This window comes from Anomaloglossus baeobatrachus, chromosome 2, assembly GCF_048569485.1.
Source record: "Anomaloglossus baeobatrachus isolate aAnoBae1 chromosome 2, aAnoBae1.hap1, whole genome shotgun sequence".
Taxonomy (NCBI): Eukaryota; Metazoa; Chordata; class Amphibia; order Anura; family Aromobatidae; genus Anomaloglossus; species Anomaloglossus baeobatrachus.
In genome coordinates, this window is record NC_134354.1 from 427152920 (window position 1) to 427173865 (window position 20946).

At 44.6% G+C, this 20946-nt stretch overlaps 1 protein-coding gene across 1 annotated transcript in view; it reads left to right on the top strand.

Moving 5' to 3' along the window:
* Window positions 1-20946, top strand: part of VMP1 (vacuole membrane protein 1) — a 276634-nt gene that overhangs the window by 54879 nt on the left and 200809 nt on the right. Inside the window, exon 4 of the mRNA XM_075336229.1 lies at window positions 13345-13480. Coding sequence (XP_075192344.1) covers window positions 13345-13480 — 136 coding nt within the window. The remainder of the gene's footprint in view (window positions 1-13344; window positions 13481-20946) is intronic.

Sequence of the window (20946 nt, forward strand, 5' to 3'; positions counted from 1 at the left end):
GAGATTCTCAAAGCTCATCAAAAAGGAGAATAGTAATTACTGTAGTTATATAAGGGAGCGGTAGGGTATTTTTAATTCAATTATATTAGAAAATTGTTTAGAGTATGGCAGTAAATAAATTATGAAGGAAAAATACTTTGGACTTCGAACGACCCCTTTAAAGTTCAAAGGTGAAGGAACACTGGTTACACCACCTTGTGTTGACAAAGGAAACTTTCACCAGCTGCCCCTAGATTTCTGAGGAGACAGAAGGCCTGGAGCAAGATTGGGTGGCAGTGGGCACTGTGGTTTGCATAGCAAGGCGAAATGCTGAATGTCTCCATGCCAGGTTCTAATACATACACCTACTCACCCAAAAGCACAAGAAAAGTTGAGTACCTGAGGTTCAAAACCAAATAATGGATCAGATTTATGTCTTGAGGAGGAGGAATGAAGCATACGCTGACCAGAACATTCTACATATAGTGGCTTTATGATCTGGGACTGCTTTACTTCCCTAACAGCAGAACGTGAAGGACAACATGGATTCAATCCACTATCAGGAAATCCTTGAAAAAAAAGTCATGCCTTCTGTGAGAAAGCTGAAGCTAGGACATCCTTAAATCTTCTGAAGGAATAATAATCCCAAGCAAACTTCAAAGTCCACCAGGGCTTGGTTTCGGAAGCAGTCCTGGAAGATTCTGGATAAGTCGTTAAAGATGCCTATTTAACTCTCCACTGAAAACCTTTTGGTGGAATTTGCAGTAGGCGGTTGTAGAATACAAGCCCAAGAATATATTCGTAAACTGGAAGTCGTTGTCCATCAGGAATGGGTAAGGATTTATTAAGAATGCTGATGTCCAGATTTACATCACATTTGTCATTCAAGTTGAAAGAAAGCTACTAGATTCTTCTTCAAGAAAGCTAAAGATGCTTTCTTGAAGGGTTTAAATAACTCTGAGACTGCAATAGTTAATAAAGGTGGCATTTTGTGTAGAGTTTGGAGAAATCCCTTCTTATGTAAGTTGTATTGAGCCTTTTAACTTGTGCTTGGTTCATTGGTTTATTGCAAACACCACATTGTACATTTTTCCCCTGGGGGTTTCATGTTGATTGCAACTGAATATGTGCTTTAAATACTCTGTACATCTTTATTTTCAGATTATTGTGATGTTCAAACTTTATACGCAGTTTTCAGTGGAGGGGGATGTATTGTATCTAAAAGACTAATCTATGCACTTTCCCGTTTTTCAGATTTGCCTCTTGTTTGGCGATTCTGGCTTGATTTGAATGTGTTGTCACCGTTCCAATTCTTCAGCCTTCAGAGCTGGAAAATATTCATTGCTGACTCGCTGGCTACACGTAACATGTTTTTATCATTTGCATTCAGGAAAATATGGACTACACAGTAATAGGATGTCGGAAACCTAAACTGTGCTATTTAATAACCGTGAATTAGCTAAATTGTCAAACAAGGCTTGTTCCAAAAATGAATCAGGAGCGTCTGACTCCAGCACATCTCATCATCAAGACTGGCACGAACAGCGCCGGCATAGTTGAATCGGGCGGTTTATCTTTCTTCAGCCTATTGTGCTGCATACATCTCTCCTTTTTAAAGGCTTATTTATAAGTCATGTATTGAGTAGCATACAAGTATATTTCACTGCAGGAAAGACTAGGGGCAAGTACTCCTACTTAAATGTCCGTTTTTTTTCAGTCGCTTTGTCCTAATGCTGAGCTTCTGCTGCTGTGATACATTAACAGTTTGTCAGTACTTGTTCTTAACTACCGTATTTTTCCGCTTTATAAGACGCACTTTTGTTCCCCCAAATTTTGGGGGAAAGTAGGGTGTGTATCTTATAATCCGAATATACGTGTGTGTGTGTGTGTGTGTGTGTGTGTGTGTGTGTGTGTGTGTGTGTGTATATATGTGTATATAATATATATATAGATAGATAGATAGATGGATATATAGATGGATATGGATATATATATATATATATATATATATATATATATATATATATATATATATATATATATAATATATAATATATAATATATAATATATATATATATATATACATATACATATACACTACAGGGTCCAGGGGGGGTGGGGGCAGCTCTGGAGTGGTGCTGGGCGCTTGTGAAGCCTTTGATCTCCTGCTCCCGCTCTTATAATATGCACTGCCACTGTCCAACACCGTGGTGCTGAAACCGCACCACGGCGATGGGCTGGGGCGGCGGAGCATATTATATATGCCTGCGCCCTCCTTTGATCGCACATGATCCCCCCCCCCTGTGTTAGATATGGCCCCCATACTGCTGCCCATAGTAAAATAAAAAAAGCTTTACTTACCTCCAGCGCTGATCTCCCGGTGTCTCTGCTGCTGCTGTCTGTGATCAGGCACACAGAGATGATATCACTCTGCTGTGCCGATCACATGACCGGCACTGAGAACCAGGAAGTGGAGGTAGAGCAGCAGCACGGAGGGAGACACGAGGAGGGACAGCGCTGAGAAGGTAAGGAAAGAGTGTTTTATTTTACTATGGGCAGCACCATGGGGGCCATATCTAACACAGGGGAGGTGTGCCATCTATAGGGGCCATGGGCAGCACAGGGGGACGTGTGCAATCCATAGGGGGCCATGGGCAGCACAGGGGAACATGTGCCATAAATAGGGGATATGTGCCAGCAATAGGGCATGTGTGTCATCAATGGGGGATATGTGGCATCACTGGGGGACGTGTCCCAGCACAAGGGGGCTATATTCAATATAAGGGGGCTATATCCAGATTAAGGGGGGATAATTTTAGGATGGGGGCTATGAGGGACATATACCCTATATGATTTGTTAGACGGACACTGGCATTATAAGATGGACCCCATTTAACATTAAAAAAAAAAATTCTCTTTTCCTTCACCAAATTTGGGGGTGCGTCTTATAATCAGGTGCGTCTTATAAAGCGAAAAATACGGTATATAAACATTACAGGGCATTTGAACAAGCACATGACTGAAAGTGAAAGGACTGATTAGGAGAACAGCTCTGGAAAATGCTGATGCTGGTGGCTGATGATTTTGCATGACTAACAGGTCAGGAGCTGAGAGAAGGAAGGAGGTGAGCAGCTGACTACTCTATAGACCGTAATGGGCTGGAGAGAGATGGCTGGTATCTCAAGAGTTAGGCTGGGCCCAGACGAGCATATGACATCCGATGCGAGAGCATCAGATGTGATATGCTAATTATCCTCGCCTCCTGCTCTGCTGCCAGCGTGAGCAGAGTAGCAGAGGATTCTGCTTTTTGTCCTGAAGAAGGGGACTGGATCCCTGAAATGCGAAGACCTCTGAAATAAAAGAATTTAATAATAATCAAAATTTCTTCATTCGGCGGTAGCGCGGCTTTAACCCCGCTTCTCCTCTCCAGCACCGAATATTAATCAGGATTTTCGCAAAAGTAACGTGAAGACATGGCCATAATGCTGCGGTAATACTTATTAAATTTATACCTGTTGTCACAGACACAGCCTGGGAGTCACGCCCACCACTGCCTCCAGTTTGTCACGGAGAACACGCTGCTGACCCCAATAGTCAGGAGAATTGTGCAATTGACTGACTAATGTACAAGCCCGCTACCGTTTCGACTACTAGTCTAATTATTTAAGAGCTCATAGTGTGGGTATACTATAATATGCAACCGATTCCAATGCATGGAATATATATATACCGTATACCGTATTTTTCGGACTATAAGGTGCACCGGACCATAAGACGCACCCTGGTTTTAGAGGAGGAAAATGGGAAAATTTAAATTTTTAAGCAAAAAATGTGGCTGTGACACACTGTTATGGGGTGAGGATCTGCTGGTGACACTGTATGGGGGTAATTTAGAAAAAAAAAAAAAAACAACAACAAAAAAATTTGCGGCTCCTCCAATTTTGATAACCAGCCAAGTCTCACAGCTGGGGGCTGGTATTATCAGGCTGAGAAGACTCACATTATTGGGACTTCCCCAAGCCTAAAAATATCAGCCAGCACAGCCGCCCAGAATTGCTGCATCCATTAGATGTGACAGTCCTGGGACTTTTTCCAGCTCATTCCGATTGCCTTGATGTGGTGGCAATCGGGGTAATAAGGAGTTAATGGCAGCAGCCCATAGCTGCCACTAAGTCCTAGCTTAGTGATGGCAGGCGTCTGTGACACCCCCTCATCACTAAACTGTAGTGAAAGTAAATAAACACGAACACATAATCCTTTATTTGAAAAAAAAATACCCTCTTTCACCATTTTATTAACCCCTAAAACACCCAGGTCCGATGTAATCCACATGACGTCCCACGATGCATCCAGCTCTGCTACATCTGACAATCACAGAGGGTGGCGATAGAACACGACCGCTCTCTGTGAGGGTCAGGCCGCAATTGAAGTGAGCTGCTGGGATCAGCGGTGACTCCAGCTGTCACCGCACTTCACCTGACTGAAGTCACTGCGGATCTCGTGGTCATTTCAGCCGCAGCCGGATTTGTGGTAACAGGTAGAGGACTCCCGCTGTATAATCACCTCTCCTCACTCCACACAGCATCGCTCGCTTCCTGTCTGTGCCAGCTGACTTGTGTGGAGCCGTGTGTATAGCGATGATGTCATCATTGTGCACGCTCTCCACACACATCAGCGAGCCAGCAGACAGGAGGACACCGCGATGCGAGATTTGAAACCATAGACAGGTCACTGACAAATTAGTGCCCTGTCATTCAAACATCGGAGGCAGACGTAGGGGCCAGAGCAGGAGGAGAAGACCCTTCACAATGCATCATAAAAAACAATAAGGCTATGTGCGGACTAGAAATGTGAAGTTTCTCAAGGAAATTTCTTGAGAAAAATCCGCACAGTGCGCACAGCTATTTTTTTTTCTCATAGAATTTGCTGGGAAATGTCTGCACAAAGATTGCAGACATTTCTCAAGAAATTTCCGCGGCAAATCCGCGGGTAAATCCGCGGGTAAAACGCACTAGTGCGCACAGAGCCTAAGAGAGGAACGCGCTGTGATACCTGGTGACAAGAAATTAAACAATTGTGTTGGAGGCTGCTCACCTATTATGGTTGCGCACTGCTGCACAACACTGGTTAAAGTCAGAGGAATAGTCCGCGGAAGTTGGTGGAATCCGTGCTGGCTGAATCCCCGCAACCGATCTTGCTTCCGGGTAAACCACGTGATCGGGGAAAAGCGGGAGTGCATCACCATAGGTGCTGCCGCACGACTGACACGGGCCCGATGGCTCAGCAACTCCAGGTCCTACTAAAACTGGTGAAACGCTGTGTTCCCAGAGCTGCTCTTCCCATTAATCCCTCTGTTGGGATAGAACATATAGAGGAGCCAAGATGACTGTTACCACCTGATGTAGACAGCATATTGCTGTCGAAGCACGTTGTGGCCGTTAGAGGGTTGTAATAATAAAAAGGTTTGTTCTTTTACCATTTGAGTAAATCGTTTTGTTCCCTAGCGTTCCACCTGACCACCATCTTTGCTTCTCACAATGCTTCTTAGGCGCACTGAAATATTAGTAGAAAGCTTCACATGTTAATTGAACAAAAAACACAAATCGGATATTTTCACCGCAACTATCAATTTAATCAGTATTACAGTGCCATTATGGCAATGTCTGTACTTCAATTTCCAAAATCCTGCTGACAGTTTGTCTTTAACTCCTTAGCCTAGAATATAACTACTGCACTCACTGGACCAGTGTCTGGTGGTCAAAAAGCAAGTCAATTGCAAACTTGCTTATTTTCATGCCAACATCACCAATTTCATAGTGTTGGAATACCACTTCAACCACTAACAAAATAACTGTGTGCTGTCTTACAGATGTAGTGCACTTGCAGTCCAGTCACTTAAATGTCTGTAAACCTGTTAACTCACATTACTTTTGCTGTCGCCGCCCTCGTCTGTCATTTCTGCCTGTTACATTCCTATGCTCTGCTTAAAGGGGTTTTCCATGTTTTCAATATTCAAAACACAACCTGGAATTGGCCACTAAAGTGATTTAGCCTGTACTGTTCAGCTTTGTACACAGTTTATATTTGGCTGAAATTGATACCAGTTGATTGTTGCTAAATGTTGTGCCGCTCCCCAATAAAATATTGATTACTTATCCTAAAATGTCACTTTAGGTTATTTTCAGCATAAGCTGTCATGTGCTTTGTACATTAGGATTGGCTCCATGTCTCACTGTACATTTTCTGTGAGCTCATCACTAAAGATGTTGCCCATGCATTGCTCACAAAAAATAGATTTGATTAATGTTATCACTATCTGTCACATACACACAAGCAGCAGGATAGCATGCAACATTACTGGGCATTGTAACTGTGAATCCAGATTGTGAATGAGCAGACACTTGGTAAAAGGCAGCTGCACTGTCTGTGTGCCTCTCTTCCTCTGTTTCTCTTTTAGTTGCTTCCTCCTCTATCCTTTCTCTTCTCCATGGGCAGCAAGTATACTAATCCCTGAGTGAGCTTAAAGTCCACCGGGTCTTTTAAAATAGATTTTAGGCTAGGGTTACACGTGGCGACGCACCAACGATCCCACCAGCGATCTGACCTGGCAGGGATCGTTTGTTTGTCGCTACATGGTCTCTTGTGAGCTGTCAATCAGGCAGATCTCACCAGTGACCAGCAACTCGTGTAACGATGCTGCGCTTGGTAACCAGGGTAAATATCGGGTAACTAAGCAAAGCGCTTATGCTTGGTTACCCGATATTTACCCTGGTTACCAGCGTACACCGCTTACAGGCTGCCCGCGCTGGCTCCCTGTATACGTAGCTAGGGTACACATCGGGTTACTAAGCAAAGCGCTTTGCTTAGTTACCCAATATTTACCCTGGCTACGCGTGCAGGGAGCCAGTGCTGGCAACCTGTAAGCAGCGTATGCTGGTAACCAGGGTAAATATCGGGTAACCAAGCAAAGCTCTTTGCTTAGTTACCCAATATTTACCCTGGTTACCAGCATACGCTGCTTACAGAGTCGTTGCTCGTTGGTCTCCCGCCGTCAAACACGCCGATGTGTGCTGCACAGCAAGAGACTAACGAGCAAAAAATGAACCAGAACAGTTTGTAACGATCAGCTATTTCACAGCAGGGGCCACATCGCTGCTTAGTGTCACACACCGCGAGATAGCTGATGAGGTCACCGGTACGTCACAAAATTTGTGACTCAGCAGCGATCTCATGACATGGAATACAAAAAATACATGGTGACAAATACAGACATCTAAAAACAATTAAAAGCACAAAAGCACTTGAGTACAACCCACATTAGAGTACTATTTTTGGTCCACACTCAAAAACACTTGGTGGCGGACCAAGTGTTCTACCAGATTTGTCAGCCTGACTCCATCCACTAACCTTCTTTTTATAGCCATGGCTGTGTATTTTTCAATGTCTCAACCAGATGGCTAATTTTTCATGCTACAATATCTGCAGGATCTCCTTGCACAGGTTATCAGCGTAATCTAATTTGTCCATCTACGAGCCTTTTTGTGGTATGATCACAGGGATATTTTAGGACTTGTGTATATCAATTTGTGGGGTTTTGAGTGTGGACCAAAAATAGTACTCTAATGTGGGTTGTACTCAAGTGCTTTTGTGCTTTTAATTGTTTTTAGATGTCTGTATTTGACACTATGTATTTTTTGTATTCCATGTCATGTGTGGCTTTTTATGTGTGATTTTCTCATGTGTGATTCAATAAGAGATTTCGTTTTTGATACTTCATATGTGGTGATCCCACTTCATTAGGTACGTCTTTTTTTTCTTCCTTTTGCCACGATTGTACTCTGTACCTAGGAGATCCCACTTTCAGGTGGTGCCATCCCTTTACTCCTTCTTCTTCAGTAGCGATCTCTCGAGCGATCCCGCTATGTGAGAAGTACCCCTTAGAATGATGTCAGAGCAAATGATGAATTCACTTTGAAGCAGAAGGGGGTTTATTGTGCTACCGAAGAAGGGATTATAAGTGCAAAAGAGAAAAAACCCACACAAACCGCTATCCCTCTTGGGGTTTCCGGTCTGACTGACATTAGCAGGGAGGAAGTAAAGGACTGCTCCTTCTCTGTCCTAAACAGAAATATATGGAACGTGTGGCCTGCACATGAATAGAGGTAATAATAAACACTGCAAACCCAACTTTAAGGCAAGATAAGACATTGGATATGCACCTCAGTGTATAAAGTCATATCACCAAAAGTGGTCATTAACCCTCAGTCCGGTACCCCACTGCACAACCAGCTCTGTCCTCACCTATTGTACCCTCACCTATTCCCTGTAGACTGTGAGCCCTCGCGGGCAGGGTCCTCTCTCCTCCTATACCAGTCTGTCTTGTACAGTTAATGATTGTTGTACTAGTTTTTACGTATACCCTTTTTCACTTGTAAAGCACCATGGAATTAATGGTGCTATAATAATAAATAATAATAATACTTTTACGTATTTAAGATTGTGAAATTATACAGGCTTCCTTTAAGAAAACACACTTGTCATATACCATTGACTTAAATTCTAAATTGGTTAATTACTTGTTAATATGTAGAATGCAATCAGATACAAAGTGGAACATCCTGGTATGGTTAGTTTCCGGTTTGTGTATGGCTGGTCAGCTAATGCAAAGTTTACCACAGATTTTTGTACACTAGTATTGATGATTTAGTCTATGTGGCCACGTTGCGTATTTTCATGCAGTTATTCTGCGATCTGCACCGCAGCGTAACTGCATGCATCCTGCGTCCCCAGCACAATCTATGAAGATTGTGCGTAATCCATGCCCACGTGGCGTATTAGAACGCAGCGCTTTGGCTAGTGCCGAAGCGCTGCGTTCTAAGAAGTGACATGTCACTTCTTTCGTGCGCTCTACATGCAGCCCCCGCTCTGTCTATGGGAGAGGCTGCATCCAGAGCGCATGAAATCGGCTTTTCAGTACCCACTGTTTCTGCAGCGATTTGAAACGCACGTGTGCTGTTCAAATCACTGCAGAAATTTCTGCTGGGACAGAACGCAACGTGGGCACATAGCCTAAAAGTCACAGAAGAGTAAGCTAAAATACTGACCTATTGACCATGTACACACTGTTGAATCAATAATCAGTTGGATAAGCTGCTCTGGTGTTTCCATATCACCTATAAACTTTACACAGTCAGCTGTTGTATGTTTTTATTAACGCTCCCATGCATATTAGATTAAGATCAGCCAAAGCTGCTGATATCGGAGGGACCAACTGAAAGTCCATTGTGTATAGTGGCCTTCCAACTCTACCTAGGCAGAAGATGTCTGGGAGATTAGTCAGGCAGATAGCCTTTCTTAAGGCCACTTCAGACCTAACGAGATCGCTAACGACATCGTTGCTACGTCACAGTTTCTGTACGAAACAGCGACTTCACCAGCGATCTCGTTATGTTTGACGCGTACCAACGATCCGCCCCCTGCTGTGAGATCGTTGGTCGTTGCTGAATGTCCTGGGCCATTTTTGGCTCGTTGGAGTTTTGCTGAGCAGGATGGATCTGTATGTTTGACACCTACCAACGATCTAGTTAACGACCTAGATGAGAACTTAAAGTGTGACACCTAGGCGTGTAATTGCGTCACCTTTTCCGCGCCCCCTCTGCAACGATTGGTTGGCACTGAGAACAGTACTGCGTTCTGTTTGGGTATCGCTTCATGCTTTGTTCCTTTTTGAGCCTTGACTTGAGGCTAGAACCTGCGACTACACCCAGATTCATTCGTACTTTGTTTCTGATTGCTTGCTTGCTTGCTTTTCGGATAGAAGCTGAAGTCGCAGGTTCTATGCTCAAAGCAAGGCTCAAAAAGGGACAAAGGATGAAGCGATACAAAGTTGCCTTCTAGGCCAGCCGCCTAATCAAAACGCAGTATTGGCCACCAATCGGAGCGGAGGGGTGTGGAAAAGGTGACGCATATGCACGCCTACGTGGCTTACAGCGTCAAACACTACGCCCCTATTCGAGGTCAGAATCGTTACATAGCTGCTGTGTGACAGGGTCCCAACGACCAACGAGATCGTTATATAGGTCGCTGCATCGTTACTAAAGTAATTGGGAAAATGACTGTGTGACATCTTACCAACGATCTCACCAGCGATTTAACAACGATCCGGAAACTGTGATGTAGTAACGATCTCGTTATGTGTGACTGCACCTTAAGGCTATGTGCACACTAGAAAAAGGATTTTCTTAAGAAATTTCTTGAGAGTGAAGGATTAGCGCACCTGCATTAAAAAACGCACCAAAAACGCACCTCCGTTTTTACCGCAATTTGGTGCGTTTTTACCGCTGGTTGCTCCCTGCGTTATTGTGCCATTATCTATGGTAACTAACGCAGTTAGCTGCAGAAAAGAAGTGGCATGCTCATTCTTTTTCTTAAAATCTACTGAAAGAATTTTCTTAAGAAAAAAACGCAGTGTGCGCACAGCTAATTTTCTTTGCCATAGGTTTGGCTAGGGAATGTCTGCAGAAAGGTTACAAGAATTTCTCAAGAAATTTCTGCAGCAAAAACGCACCAAAAACGCAGGTAAAAAAATGCAGGTAAAAAACGCAGTGTGTGAACACAGCCTTAGAGCTGTCTCTGCTCTCCATATGGTAAACACTGAAATATTTGTGGAAGCAGAACGTTTATGGGTAAATTCACACAGTGCGTTTTTCGCGGTGTTTTTGCGCAGTTTTCGGGTGCGTTTTTGCTCAGAAAACTGCATGACTTTGCTTCCCCAGCTAAGTCTGAGTTTTCATTTTTGCTGTCTGCACACAGCGTTTTTTTCAGCTGCGTTTTTGTGCTGCCACAAAAACGCAGCATGTCAATTATTCCCGCGTTTTTTACTGCGCTTTTCATCCATTGAGTGCAATGGGATGTTGAAAGACGCAATGAGAAACGCAAATTGTTGTTATAGCTGCGTTTTGGTGCGTTTTTCTGCGTTTCTAAGACCAAAAGCGCAGCTATAAACGCAGGAGCTGGGTAGTAAAGTGACGTGTACAGGAAGAGGATTCCTTCTGTCAGTAAATACAGAAGCGTGAATCCTCCCGGTACCGTCACCGCTGCGTCCACCTCCCGTCCTGTGCATGTATGCTGCCGTGCGGCGCCATGTCTGGGCGGGAGGTGGAGGCAGCTGCGAAATCAAAAGTGTACAGTAGAAAAAAAAAAAATCATACTCACCTGTCTGCAGACTCCCGGTGCCATGCCCGCTCCCAGATCCTCCTGCCGGTACCGCCGCTCCGGGTGTGTGCAGTCTCCCCGGGTACGAATGCCTGCAGGATGCAGGACCTGGCGATGGATCACCTGATGCAGTCACCTGACGCATCAGCTGATCGTAAGTCTCGGGCTGATGCCGGCGCCCGGCCGGTTATCAGCGGATGCGTCAGGAGACTTCATCCCTGATTACCGGCAGCTGCTGCAGCGATCGGACGGGATCAGACTCCTCCAATCGCTCTAGGAGCTGCCGGTAATCAGCACATAAGTGAGTATTATTTTTTTTTTTTTTTGCACCGATGCATCTGCTGATTGTATTAACGGCTTTTATACAATCAGCTGATGTGTGATGTGATTCAGGCACTTGATCCTGACACATCATCTGTCGCTTTGCCTTCCAGCAAACCGATCAGATGATATTGGATCCGGATTGGACAGCGCGGGACCCTTGACCCAGGATTACTGCGGAGGGGGGGTTCTTTATTTCAATAAAGATGGAGTCACTAATTGTGTTGTGTTTTATTTCTAATAAAAATATTTTTTTGTGTGTTGTTTTTTTTTTTATCTTTACTAGAAATTCATGGTGGCCATGTCTAATATTGGCGTGACACCATGAATTTCGGGCTTAGGGCCAGCTGATAATATACAGCTAGCCCTAACCCCATTATTACCCAGCGAGCCACCCGGCATCAGGGCAGCTGGAAGAGTTGGATACAGCGCCAGAAGATGGCGCTTCTATGAAAGCGCCATTTTCTGGGGTGGCTGCGGACTGCAATTCGCAGCGGGGGTGCCCAGAAAGCATGGGCACCCTGCACTGTGGATTCCAATCCCCAGCTGCCTAGATGTACCCGGCTGGACACAAAAATTAGGCGAAGCTCACGTCATTCTTTTTTTTTTTTTAATTATTTCATGAAATTCATGAAATAATTAAAAAAAAAAGGGCTTCTCTATATTTTTGGTTCCCAGCCGGGTACAAATAGGTAGCTGGGGGTTGGGGGCAGCCCGTACCTGCCTGCTGTACCCGGCTAGCATACAAAAGTATGGCGAAGCCTACGTCATTTTTTTTGTTTGGGGGGGGGGCAAAGAACTCCTGCATACAGTCCTGGATGGAGGATGCTGAGCCTCATAGTTCGACAGCTGCTGTCTGCTCTCCTGCATACACTATTGGATGGAGGAAGCTGAGCCTTGTAGGTCTGCTCCCTCTGACTCTCCCTCCAGCATACAGTCCTGGATGGAGCATGCTGAGCCTTGTAGTTCTGCAGCTGCTGTCTGCTCTCCTGCATACACTATTGGATGGAGTATGCTGAGCCTTGTAGTTCTGCAGCTGTCTGCTCTCCTGCATACACTAGTGGAGAATGAAGAACATATTGAAGAAGGAAATGACATCAGACCTTTTTTTTTTTTTGTTCACTGATAAAAAACGCATAAAGACGCAGTGAGCAAAAACGCAGCAAAAAACGCAACAAATCGCGGCAAAAACGCGTGCGTTTTTGGCCGCGTTTATTTGACGCGGGTGCGTTTTTGTGCGTTTTTTTGCGGCAAAAAACGCACACAAACGCAGCGTCAAAAAAACGCAGTGTGTGAACCTAGCCTATATGTGTGAGGAATTTAGGAGAGATATCTGATGTTGTTCCAACAGCTGTGTCATGTTTGTCTGGCTTAACAGCTGAAAAGCAGGACTACCTGTTACCACTCTATTCTGCCACTGCTAAGCACTATATTCTTTTCCAGTACTCCTACTAGCACAAGAATAATATTCATTCACTTACATAGTGGCAATAATTCCACAGCGCTTTACATACATCCGCATCACTGTCCCCGTTGGAGCTCACAATCTAAATCCCCTATCATTACGTCTTTGGCATGTGGGAGGAAACTGGAGAACCCGGAAGGAAACCCTTGTTTAGCTGTGTTACAGAAGCCTTGCACAGGATTTGTTTCCTGATGACTAAGCGCCCTTTTTGTATGACTCCACTTATGGTAGTCCGTTGATGGAATGGTAAAGCGGTAGGGCATGCCTCACCAGCCCTCGGAATCGCAGGCTGTGAAGAAATTTGACATTGATACCCAATTATTTGTAGTTTAAGTGAAACCTTATTCTGATTTTTATTTCACAGATTCCAACTTCCTGAATGAGAAGAAAAGGCGAGACCGTGAAGAACGACAGAGTATTGTTCTTTGGAGGAAGCCATTCATTACCTTGCAGTATTTTTTTCTTGAAACTTTGATAAACTTGAAGGAATGGAGCTTAAAGTAAGAATTTTATCTCACTATGCTAATAAATCATGCTTTGACAATAGACTTTGCGGTGCAGTGACTTTTAGTTATAGGAGCTATAGATAAGACTTTACAGAATAACATATCGTATAACATACACCAAGAGGATTGATGGCCCTGCTTAGCATCTTACAATCTATCATCTGCACTCACATAGGACTTTACTCTGTAAATAGTAAACCTACCTCTAGCTATAACTGGAGAAGAAATCATGTAACTCATTTATAGTACAAGTTAGTAAGGTGAAATATCTAAAAAAAATTCTTAACGGGGTTCTATCTTCTGGTGGAAGTCTGCAATCATTCTGTGACTGCAGACTTCTGAATCCTTATAGCACGCACGCTACAGACTGCACAGTCACTGAACAAATTGCATATATGCAGTCATGTGCCAATTAGACTTAGGGTATGTGCGCACGTTGCTTTTTACCTGCTTTTTACCTGCTTTTTTGCTGCTTTTTCTTCTGCGCTGTTTCATGCCAAAATGGATGTGTTCTTCTATTCAAGCAAAGTCTATGGGAATTTGGGTTTCTTGTTCACACTATGTTGTTCAAAATGCTGCCTTCTTGTGGCAGAACTTTGGTCAAAAACTCAGCTTTGCAGTGCAAAACCCAAATGGCAAAAACAATTGACATGTTGCTTCTTTGAAAAGCTGAGTTTTTGACCAAAGTTCTGCCACAAAAAGGCAGCATTTTGAACAACATAGTGTGAACAAGAAACCCAAATTCCCATAGACTTTGCTTGAATAGAAGAACACATCCATTTTGGCATTAAACAGCGCAGAAGAAAAAGCAGCAAAAAAGCAGGTAAAAAGCAGGTAAAAAGCAACGTGCGCACATACCCTTAGGCTACTTTCACACATCCGGTTTGAGCAGTGCGGCTCAATCCGGCTGTGAAACCTATGCAACGGATGCGGCGAAAACACTGCATCCTTTGCATAAGTTTTTACATGCGGCCCGTCCGTTTTTTTTTCCGGTTGCGGCACGCTACTGAGCATGCGCAGCGGAAGAAACCGCATGCGGCGACCGGATGCGTTTTTTCTGCATCGCGCCGCATCCGGCGTCCATAGGCGCGATGCGTTTTTTTTGCCGGAGCAAAAAACGTTGCAGGCAACGTTCCATCCGGCCGCGGCATCGGCTAAATCTGCCGCATGCGGCAAAAACCGGACCGAACGCAAGCCCATGCGGCACAATACGGCACTAATGTAAGTCTATGCAAAAAAAAAACGCAACTGGTGGCAAAAAAAACGGTTGCGGTTTTTCTGCAGAGTGCCGTATTGTGCCGCAGAGCAAAAACCGGATGTGTGAAAGTAGCCTAATTCAACCCCACTTAAAACAAAGTAATTGAGTGCAAGCAAATCTAGTCACAATGTGACTGAAAATATGCAAATTGCATACTTATGGAGATGTGACCTCTAGCAACATTGGAGAATCCTGACAGCGCAGTGTGTACACTGTAAGGATTCAGAAGTCTACAGTCACAGAGTGACTGCAGACTTTCACAAAGACCAGACAACCCCTTAGGCTATGTGCCCACGCTACAGGATTTACCGCGGATTTACCGCGGATTTTGCCGTGGATTTACCGCGGATTTGCCGAAAATCTGCAGCAGCAGCACTTCCAAGCCATTTCAATGGCATTTTGGAAATGCTGTGCCCATGCTGCGGATTTTTCCGCGGCGGATTTGCCGCGGATTTTGATCCGGAAAAATCTGCAGCATGTCAATTGTTTGGTGCAGATTTGGTGCGGATTTTTGGCTTTGAATGGGGGAAAAAAAAAAAATCCGCGGCAAATCCGCGGGTGCGGATTTGCCGCGAAAGTCGCGGATTTTCAGGCAAAAAAATCCGCAGGGACATTCTAGCGTGGGCACATAGCCTTAAACTGTTATTGGACAGTGGTGTGTTTTTACCTTGTTCTTCTATCTGAACTCTTCCTTATCTTTTCTGGTCACTTCTGCTTTTAGCAGAAACTGTTTTAACAGAATTTTACAGAGTTGCTGATTAGCATTTCCGAAATATTTGTATTATAATTTTCTTTTAATGGGAAAGTTCAATTTCAAATGTAGTTTACATGTTCAATTCTGTTACATTTCAAAAAGGCGAGGCAGGCAGAACCTACGGATTGGTAAACTGTATTGCAGGCAACCATGGCAAGTAGAAAATTGCCTGTGATCACCAGGTTTAGCTCCCTGACCTCTAAGGGTAAGTTCACACAGTGCGTTTTGCGCGGCGTTTTGTGCGTTTTTCGGGTGAGTTTTTGCTCAGAAAACTGCATGACTTTGCTTCCCCAGCAAAGTCTGAGTTTTCATTTTTGCGGTCTGCACACAGCGTTTTTTTTTTTTTTAGCTGCGTTTTTGTGGTGCCCACAAAAACGCTGCATGTCCATTATTTTTGCGTTTTTCACTGCGTTTTCCACCCATTGAGTTCAATGAGATGTTCAAAAACGCAATGAAAATCGCAAATTGCCAATATAGCTGCGTTTTAGTGCGTTTTTATGACTAAAAACGCAGCTATAAACGCAAGGGGTGGGTAGTACAGTGACATGTACAGGAAGAGGATTTCTTCTGTCAGTAAACATAGAAGCATGAATCCTCCTGGTACCGCCACCGCTGCTTCCATTTCCCGCCTGGTGCCATGTCCGTTCCCGTGCAGGTGGTGGAATCTGCTGCTAAATCAAAAGTGAACAGTAGAAAAATGTCATACTCACCTGTCTGCAGACTCCCGATGCCATGTCCACTCCCAGCTCCTCTTCCCGGTACCGCCACCCCCGCTCTCGATGTGTGCCGGCTCCCAGGCACGTACGATAGCTGGAGAACCTGGCAGTGATCACCTGATGTGGTCACCTGACGCATCAGCTGATCGGAAGTCTCGCGGTGACGCCGGCTTTTTACCGCCTGGCCGGCTATCAACTGATGCCGTCAGGAGGCGTAATCAGCTGATTACCGGCAGCTCCTGACGCGGTCGGACGGGAGTCAGCACGGACGTGTGTAGTTGTTGTTTGTTTTTTTTTTTTGCACTGATGCATCAGCCTAGACTGTACAGCGAGCGAGTGACAGATTCCCCGGCGCTTGCAGTCAGTTCATGACAGCTGCAGACAGACCGGGCTGATCTCCGGAGTTCATGTGAGAGCACCGGAGATTAGGCCGGGATGTCTGCAGCTGTCATGAACTGAACCGCAAGTGCCGGGGAATCAATCACTCGGCGCTCGCTCGCTGTAAAGTCCAGGCTGCACGCCAGAGCTCAGGTGACAGCTCCGGAGTGCAGTGCAGATACCTGAATCCAGGCCTGGCATTACTGGAGATTTCTCCGGTAGCCAGTCCGACACTGCACAGAAGTGTGTAGTTTTTTTTTTTTGCACTGATGCATCAGCTGATTGTATAAAAGTCGTTTATACAATCAGCTGATGTCATACTATTCACGTCCTTAAACCTGACACATCATCTGATCGCTTTGCCTTCCAGCAAACCGATGATATCGGATCCGGATTAGACGGTGCGGGACCCTTGACCCAGGATTACTGCGGAGGGGGGTTCTTTATTTCAATAAAGATGGAGTCACTAATTGTGTTGTGTTTTATTTCTAATCAAAATATTTTTCTGTTTTTTTTTTTTTTTTTTTTTTTTAATCTTTACTAGAAATTCATGGTGGCCATGTCTAATATTAGCGTGACACCATGAATTTCGGGCTTAGGGCCAGCTGATAATACACAGGTTTCCCCAACCCCATTATTACCCAGCGAGCCACCCGGCATCAGGGCAGCTGGAAGAGTTGGATGCAGCGCCAGAAGATGGCGCTCCTTTGAAAGCGCCATTTTCTGGGGTGGCTGCGGACTGCAATTTGCAGTGGGGGTGTCCAGAAAGCTTGGGCACCCTGCATTGCGGATTTCAATCCCCAGCTGCCTAGTTGTACCTGTTTGGACACAAAAATTGGGCGAAACCCACGTCTTTTTTTTTTTTTTTTTTTAATTATTTCATAAAATTCATGGAAAAAAAAAGGGCTTCCCTATATTTTTGGTTCCCAGCCGGGTACAAATAGGCAGCTGGGGGTTGGGGGCAGCCTGTACCTGCCTGCTGTTCCCAGCTAGCATACAAAAATATGGCGAAGCCCACGTCATTTTTTTGGGGAGGCAAAAAACTCCTGCATACAGTCCTGGAAGGAGGATGCTGAGCCTTGTAGTTTGGCAGCTGCTGTCTGCTCTCCTGCATACAGTCCTGTATGGAGTATGCTGAGCCTTGTAGTTCGGCAGATGCTGTCTGCTCTCCTGCATACACTATTGGATGGAGTATGCTGAGCCTCGTAGGTCTGCTCCCCCTGACTCTCCCTCCAGCATACAGCCCTGGATGGAGCATGCTGAGCCTTGAAGTTCTGCAGCTGTCTACTCTCCTGCATACACTAGTGGAGAATGAAGAACATATTGAAGAAGGAAATGACATCAGACCTTTTTTTCTTATTTTCTTTTTTTTTAACAATCTTTAATGGCAATGTTCACTGATAAAAAACACATAAAAACGCAGTGAGCAAAACCGCAGCAAAAAACGCACCAAAACGCGGTAAAAAAGCATGCGTTTTTGCCGCGGGTACGTTTTTGTGCGTTTTTTGCGTCAAAAACGCAGCGTCAAAAAAACGCAGTGTGTGAACTTAGCCTAAGTGTTGAAAAGCTGGTGGTTTTCCCCAACTATAGGCTGGTGTATGTAGGAGCTTCCTGCTATCAGAGGGCACTGTACATGACCATGTTGGCAGTGGTGATAGTTCTACATTAACTAATATTTTAGACCGGTTTCAGATGTCAGTGTTTAATCAGGTACCAGTCACACATGGTTATGGTCATACGTGTGTCACACGTGTGACATCAGTGTTTGCATACGTGTGACAGGTACCGGAGAAAACACGGGTCTGTGAAAGAAGAAGATTTTCCATATTTACCTACTGTCTCCGGCTCTGCTGCCTCCCGCTCCTGACCCCCGCTCATTATATTCATCGATTATTCACCGCACTCAGGACCTGGAAGCCAGAGCATTGCTGGAGACAGCGCTGGGTACCGCCGAGGACAGCATTGCGGGGACAGGTGAGTGTTCTGCAAGCACAGTGACATCCAGGAGGTCATTAGAATCCCTAATGAACTCTGATGACATCCTGATGACCCCTGCGACATCTGCACCACAACTTCACGGGTTCATCAGAGATCATTGGGAACTTTGAGTCACCGATGCTGTCCCCGCGATGCTCCAGGTTCTCAGGACACAGGACACACACACACACACACACACACACACACACACACACACACACACACACACACACACACACACACCCAGGACACACATATGTATTCACACATAGCAGACACACATGGATACACACACATTGCTGTATACTTACCCAGCGATGCGGTCCCCGGAACTGAAGTCCCCAGCGCTGCTCCTGCTTCCAACTCCACAGGGCATTGACTATTCAGTGAGTATAATGAGCGATGGTCAGGAGCGGGAGACAGCATCTCTGGAGAGAGGTAAATATAGAAAATCTTTTTATTAAAAAGACCTCTGTTTTCTCCGGTACGTGTCACACGGATCACATAAGTGTGCGATCCGTGTGACACCTGTGCTGTCGGAGAAAAAACAGACATGCCTGCGTGTGTGCGTGCGGGGTCATGAGAGGTCACACGGACGTGAGAGTAACAGCAAATAATAACATAGGTACGTGTGGCATCTGTGTTAAAAACGGATGTCACACGGACGTCTGAAACCAGCCTTAGAGGTAGGGACTAGTGTTTGGTGAGCGTGCACGCCACAGCTCGTTACTTGATCGAGCCTCGAGAAAATGCTTGAGTTTCCCATTATGCTCAATACTTGAGTCGCATTGGAACAACCCAATTCTCGATCGGTTAACGAGCAGTGGTGAGCACGCTTGCCCATCACTTGTAGGGACAGCTAATTGAAGGAGGTTAGAATGGCTGCTGTGATTTCGTCAAGGGCAGAGGAATGGTTGGTGTAACTAGATGGGGAAGAGAGATGGTTACTGTGACTGCTGAAGGACTATGAGATGGCAGTTGATTATTAGCAGCTATGACTGCCAACAGTCAAGGGGGAGGCATAGCTACTTCCACTAGACAAATGGAGCATGTGTGCTGTTCTTAGTCAAAGCTGGTATGTGTGCTGTCCCTATTAAGGGAAGAGGGGGCAGGGATTGGTGCCGTCACTAATCAAGTAGGGTGGATGGGTTCTGTCACTAGTCAAGTGGGAGGGGAGAATACGGTCATGAGGAATGAAGGTGTTGTTTCATGTTAGTGGAGGAAATGGTATCTCCAATTAGTGGAGGGAAGGGCGTTGTCTCATGTCAGTTAGTGGCGGTAAGGATGTCTTCACTGATCAGTTAGTGCAGGGAAGGGTGTCTTCACTGATCAGTTAGTGCAGGGAAGGGTGTTGCCACTGGTTAAAGAGTGATGGGAAGTATACTGGTACTGGTCATGGGGTAGAAGAGAGGATAGTGGTCTTAGGGAGGTGAGGGGGTTGCTATTACTGGTCAAGGGGGATGAATAGATGGTGTTACTAGTCAAGGGCAAAAGGTGGCTGCTGTCACTATCAAAGGAGGAATGGGGGATTGCTGTTATTACAAGCCAAGGGGGAGTAGGGGCAGCTGGTGTCATTAGTCAAGGAGCAGAGATAGCGCTATCACTCTTTATAGGGCGGCACTGTGATGACTTCTAAAGATTAGGCTGAAGCTGCTGTAGAATGAAAGACACATTTTCTGGTTCATTTAAAAAATCTTATTAGTTGCTAAAGAAAGCTAAGTTAATTAGTTTTCCTTTTAACATTTAGATTCATTTTTCTTTTAAATAGTTGATCATGTTAATATACTGTACTTATAAACAAAATTGATTTGTATTGTCTTCTTGAAGACCATGCTGTATTTAATATTTCCATATAGTTTTTGTATGTATTAGTCAACGGTAATTGAAAGGTTCAGGGATTTTACCCGTTTTATCTTATGTGACTACAAGGAACTTGATTTTTGCACAACCACCATTTTTTGCAGATGCCTTGGAAAACCATATCTCATTCAATTTAAGTTCTAAAAGTCTAGAACCCTTAATTCTTTATAAACTCTATTTTATTAAATAATTTGTATACTTGGATTTTTGTGAAACGTAAGTCAAAATGTCAACATTTGACATCTTTGTGGAAAAACTAGCAAAGGACAACAGCTCATAATTTTGATATGAGCACATTAGCAGCATTCACTGTAAACTCTGAAATGATCATTTTATCATAAAAATCATGGCCACATTAATATTTGTTTTAAGGATAGGGAAATACTGATTCTCACGGACTGTTCTGGCATTGCTGGACTGTTGGCAACCCCAGTGATGGGTGCAGTAGATAGATTTGGTGTAGGTGCTCTGTAATTCTATACGATGATGCATGTTAAGCACACACACTTAGAAGAAT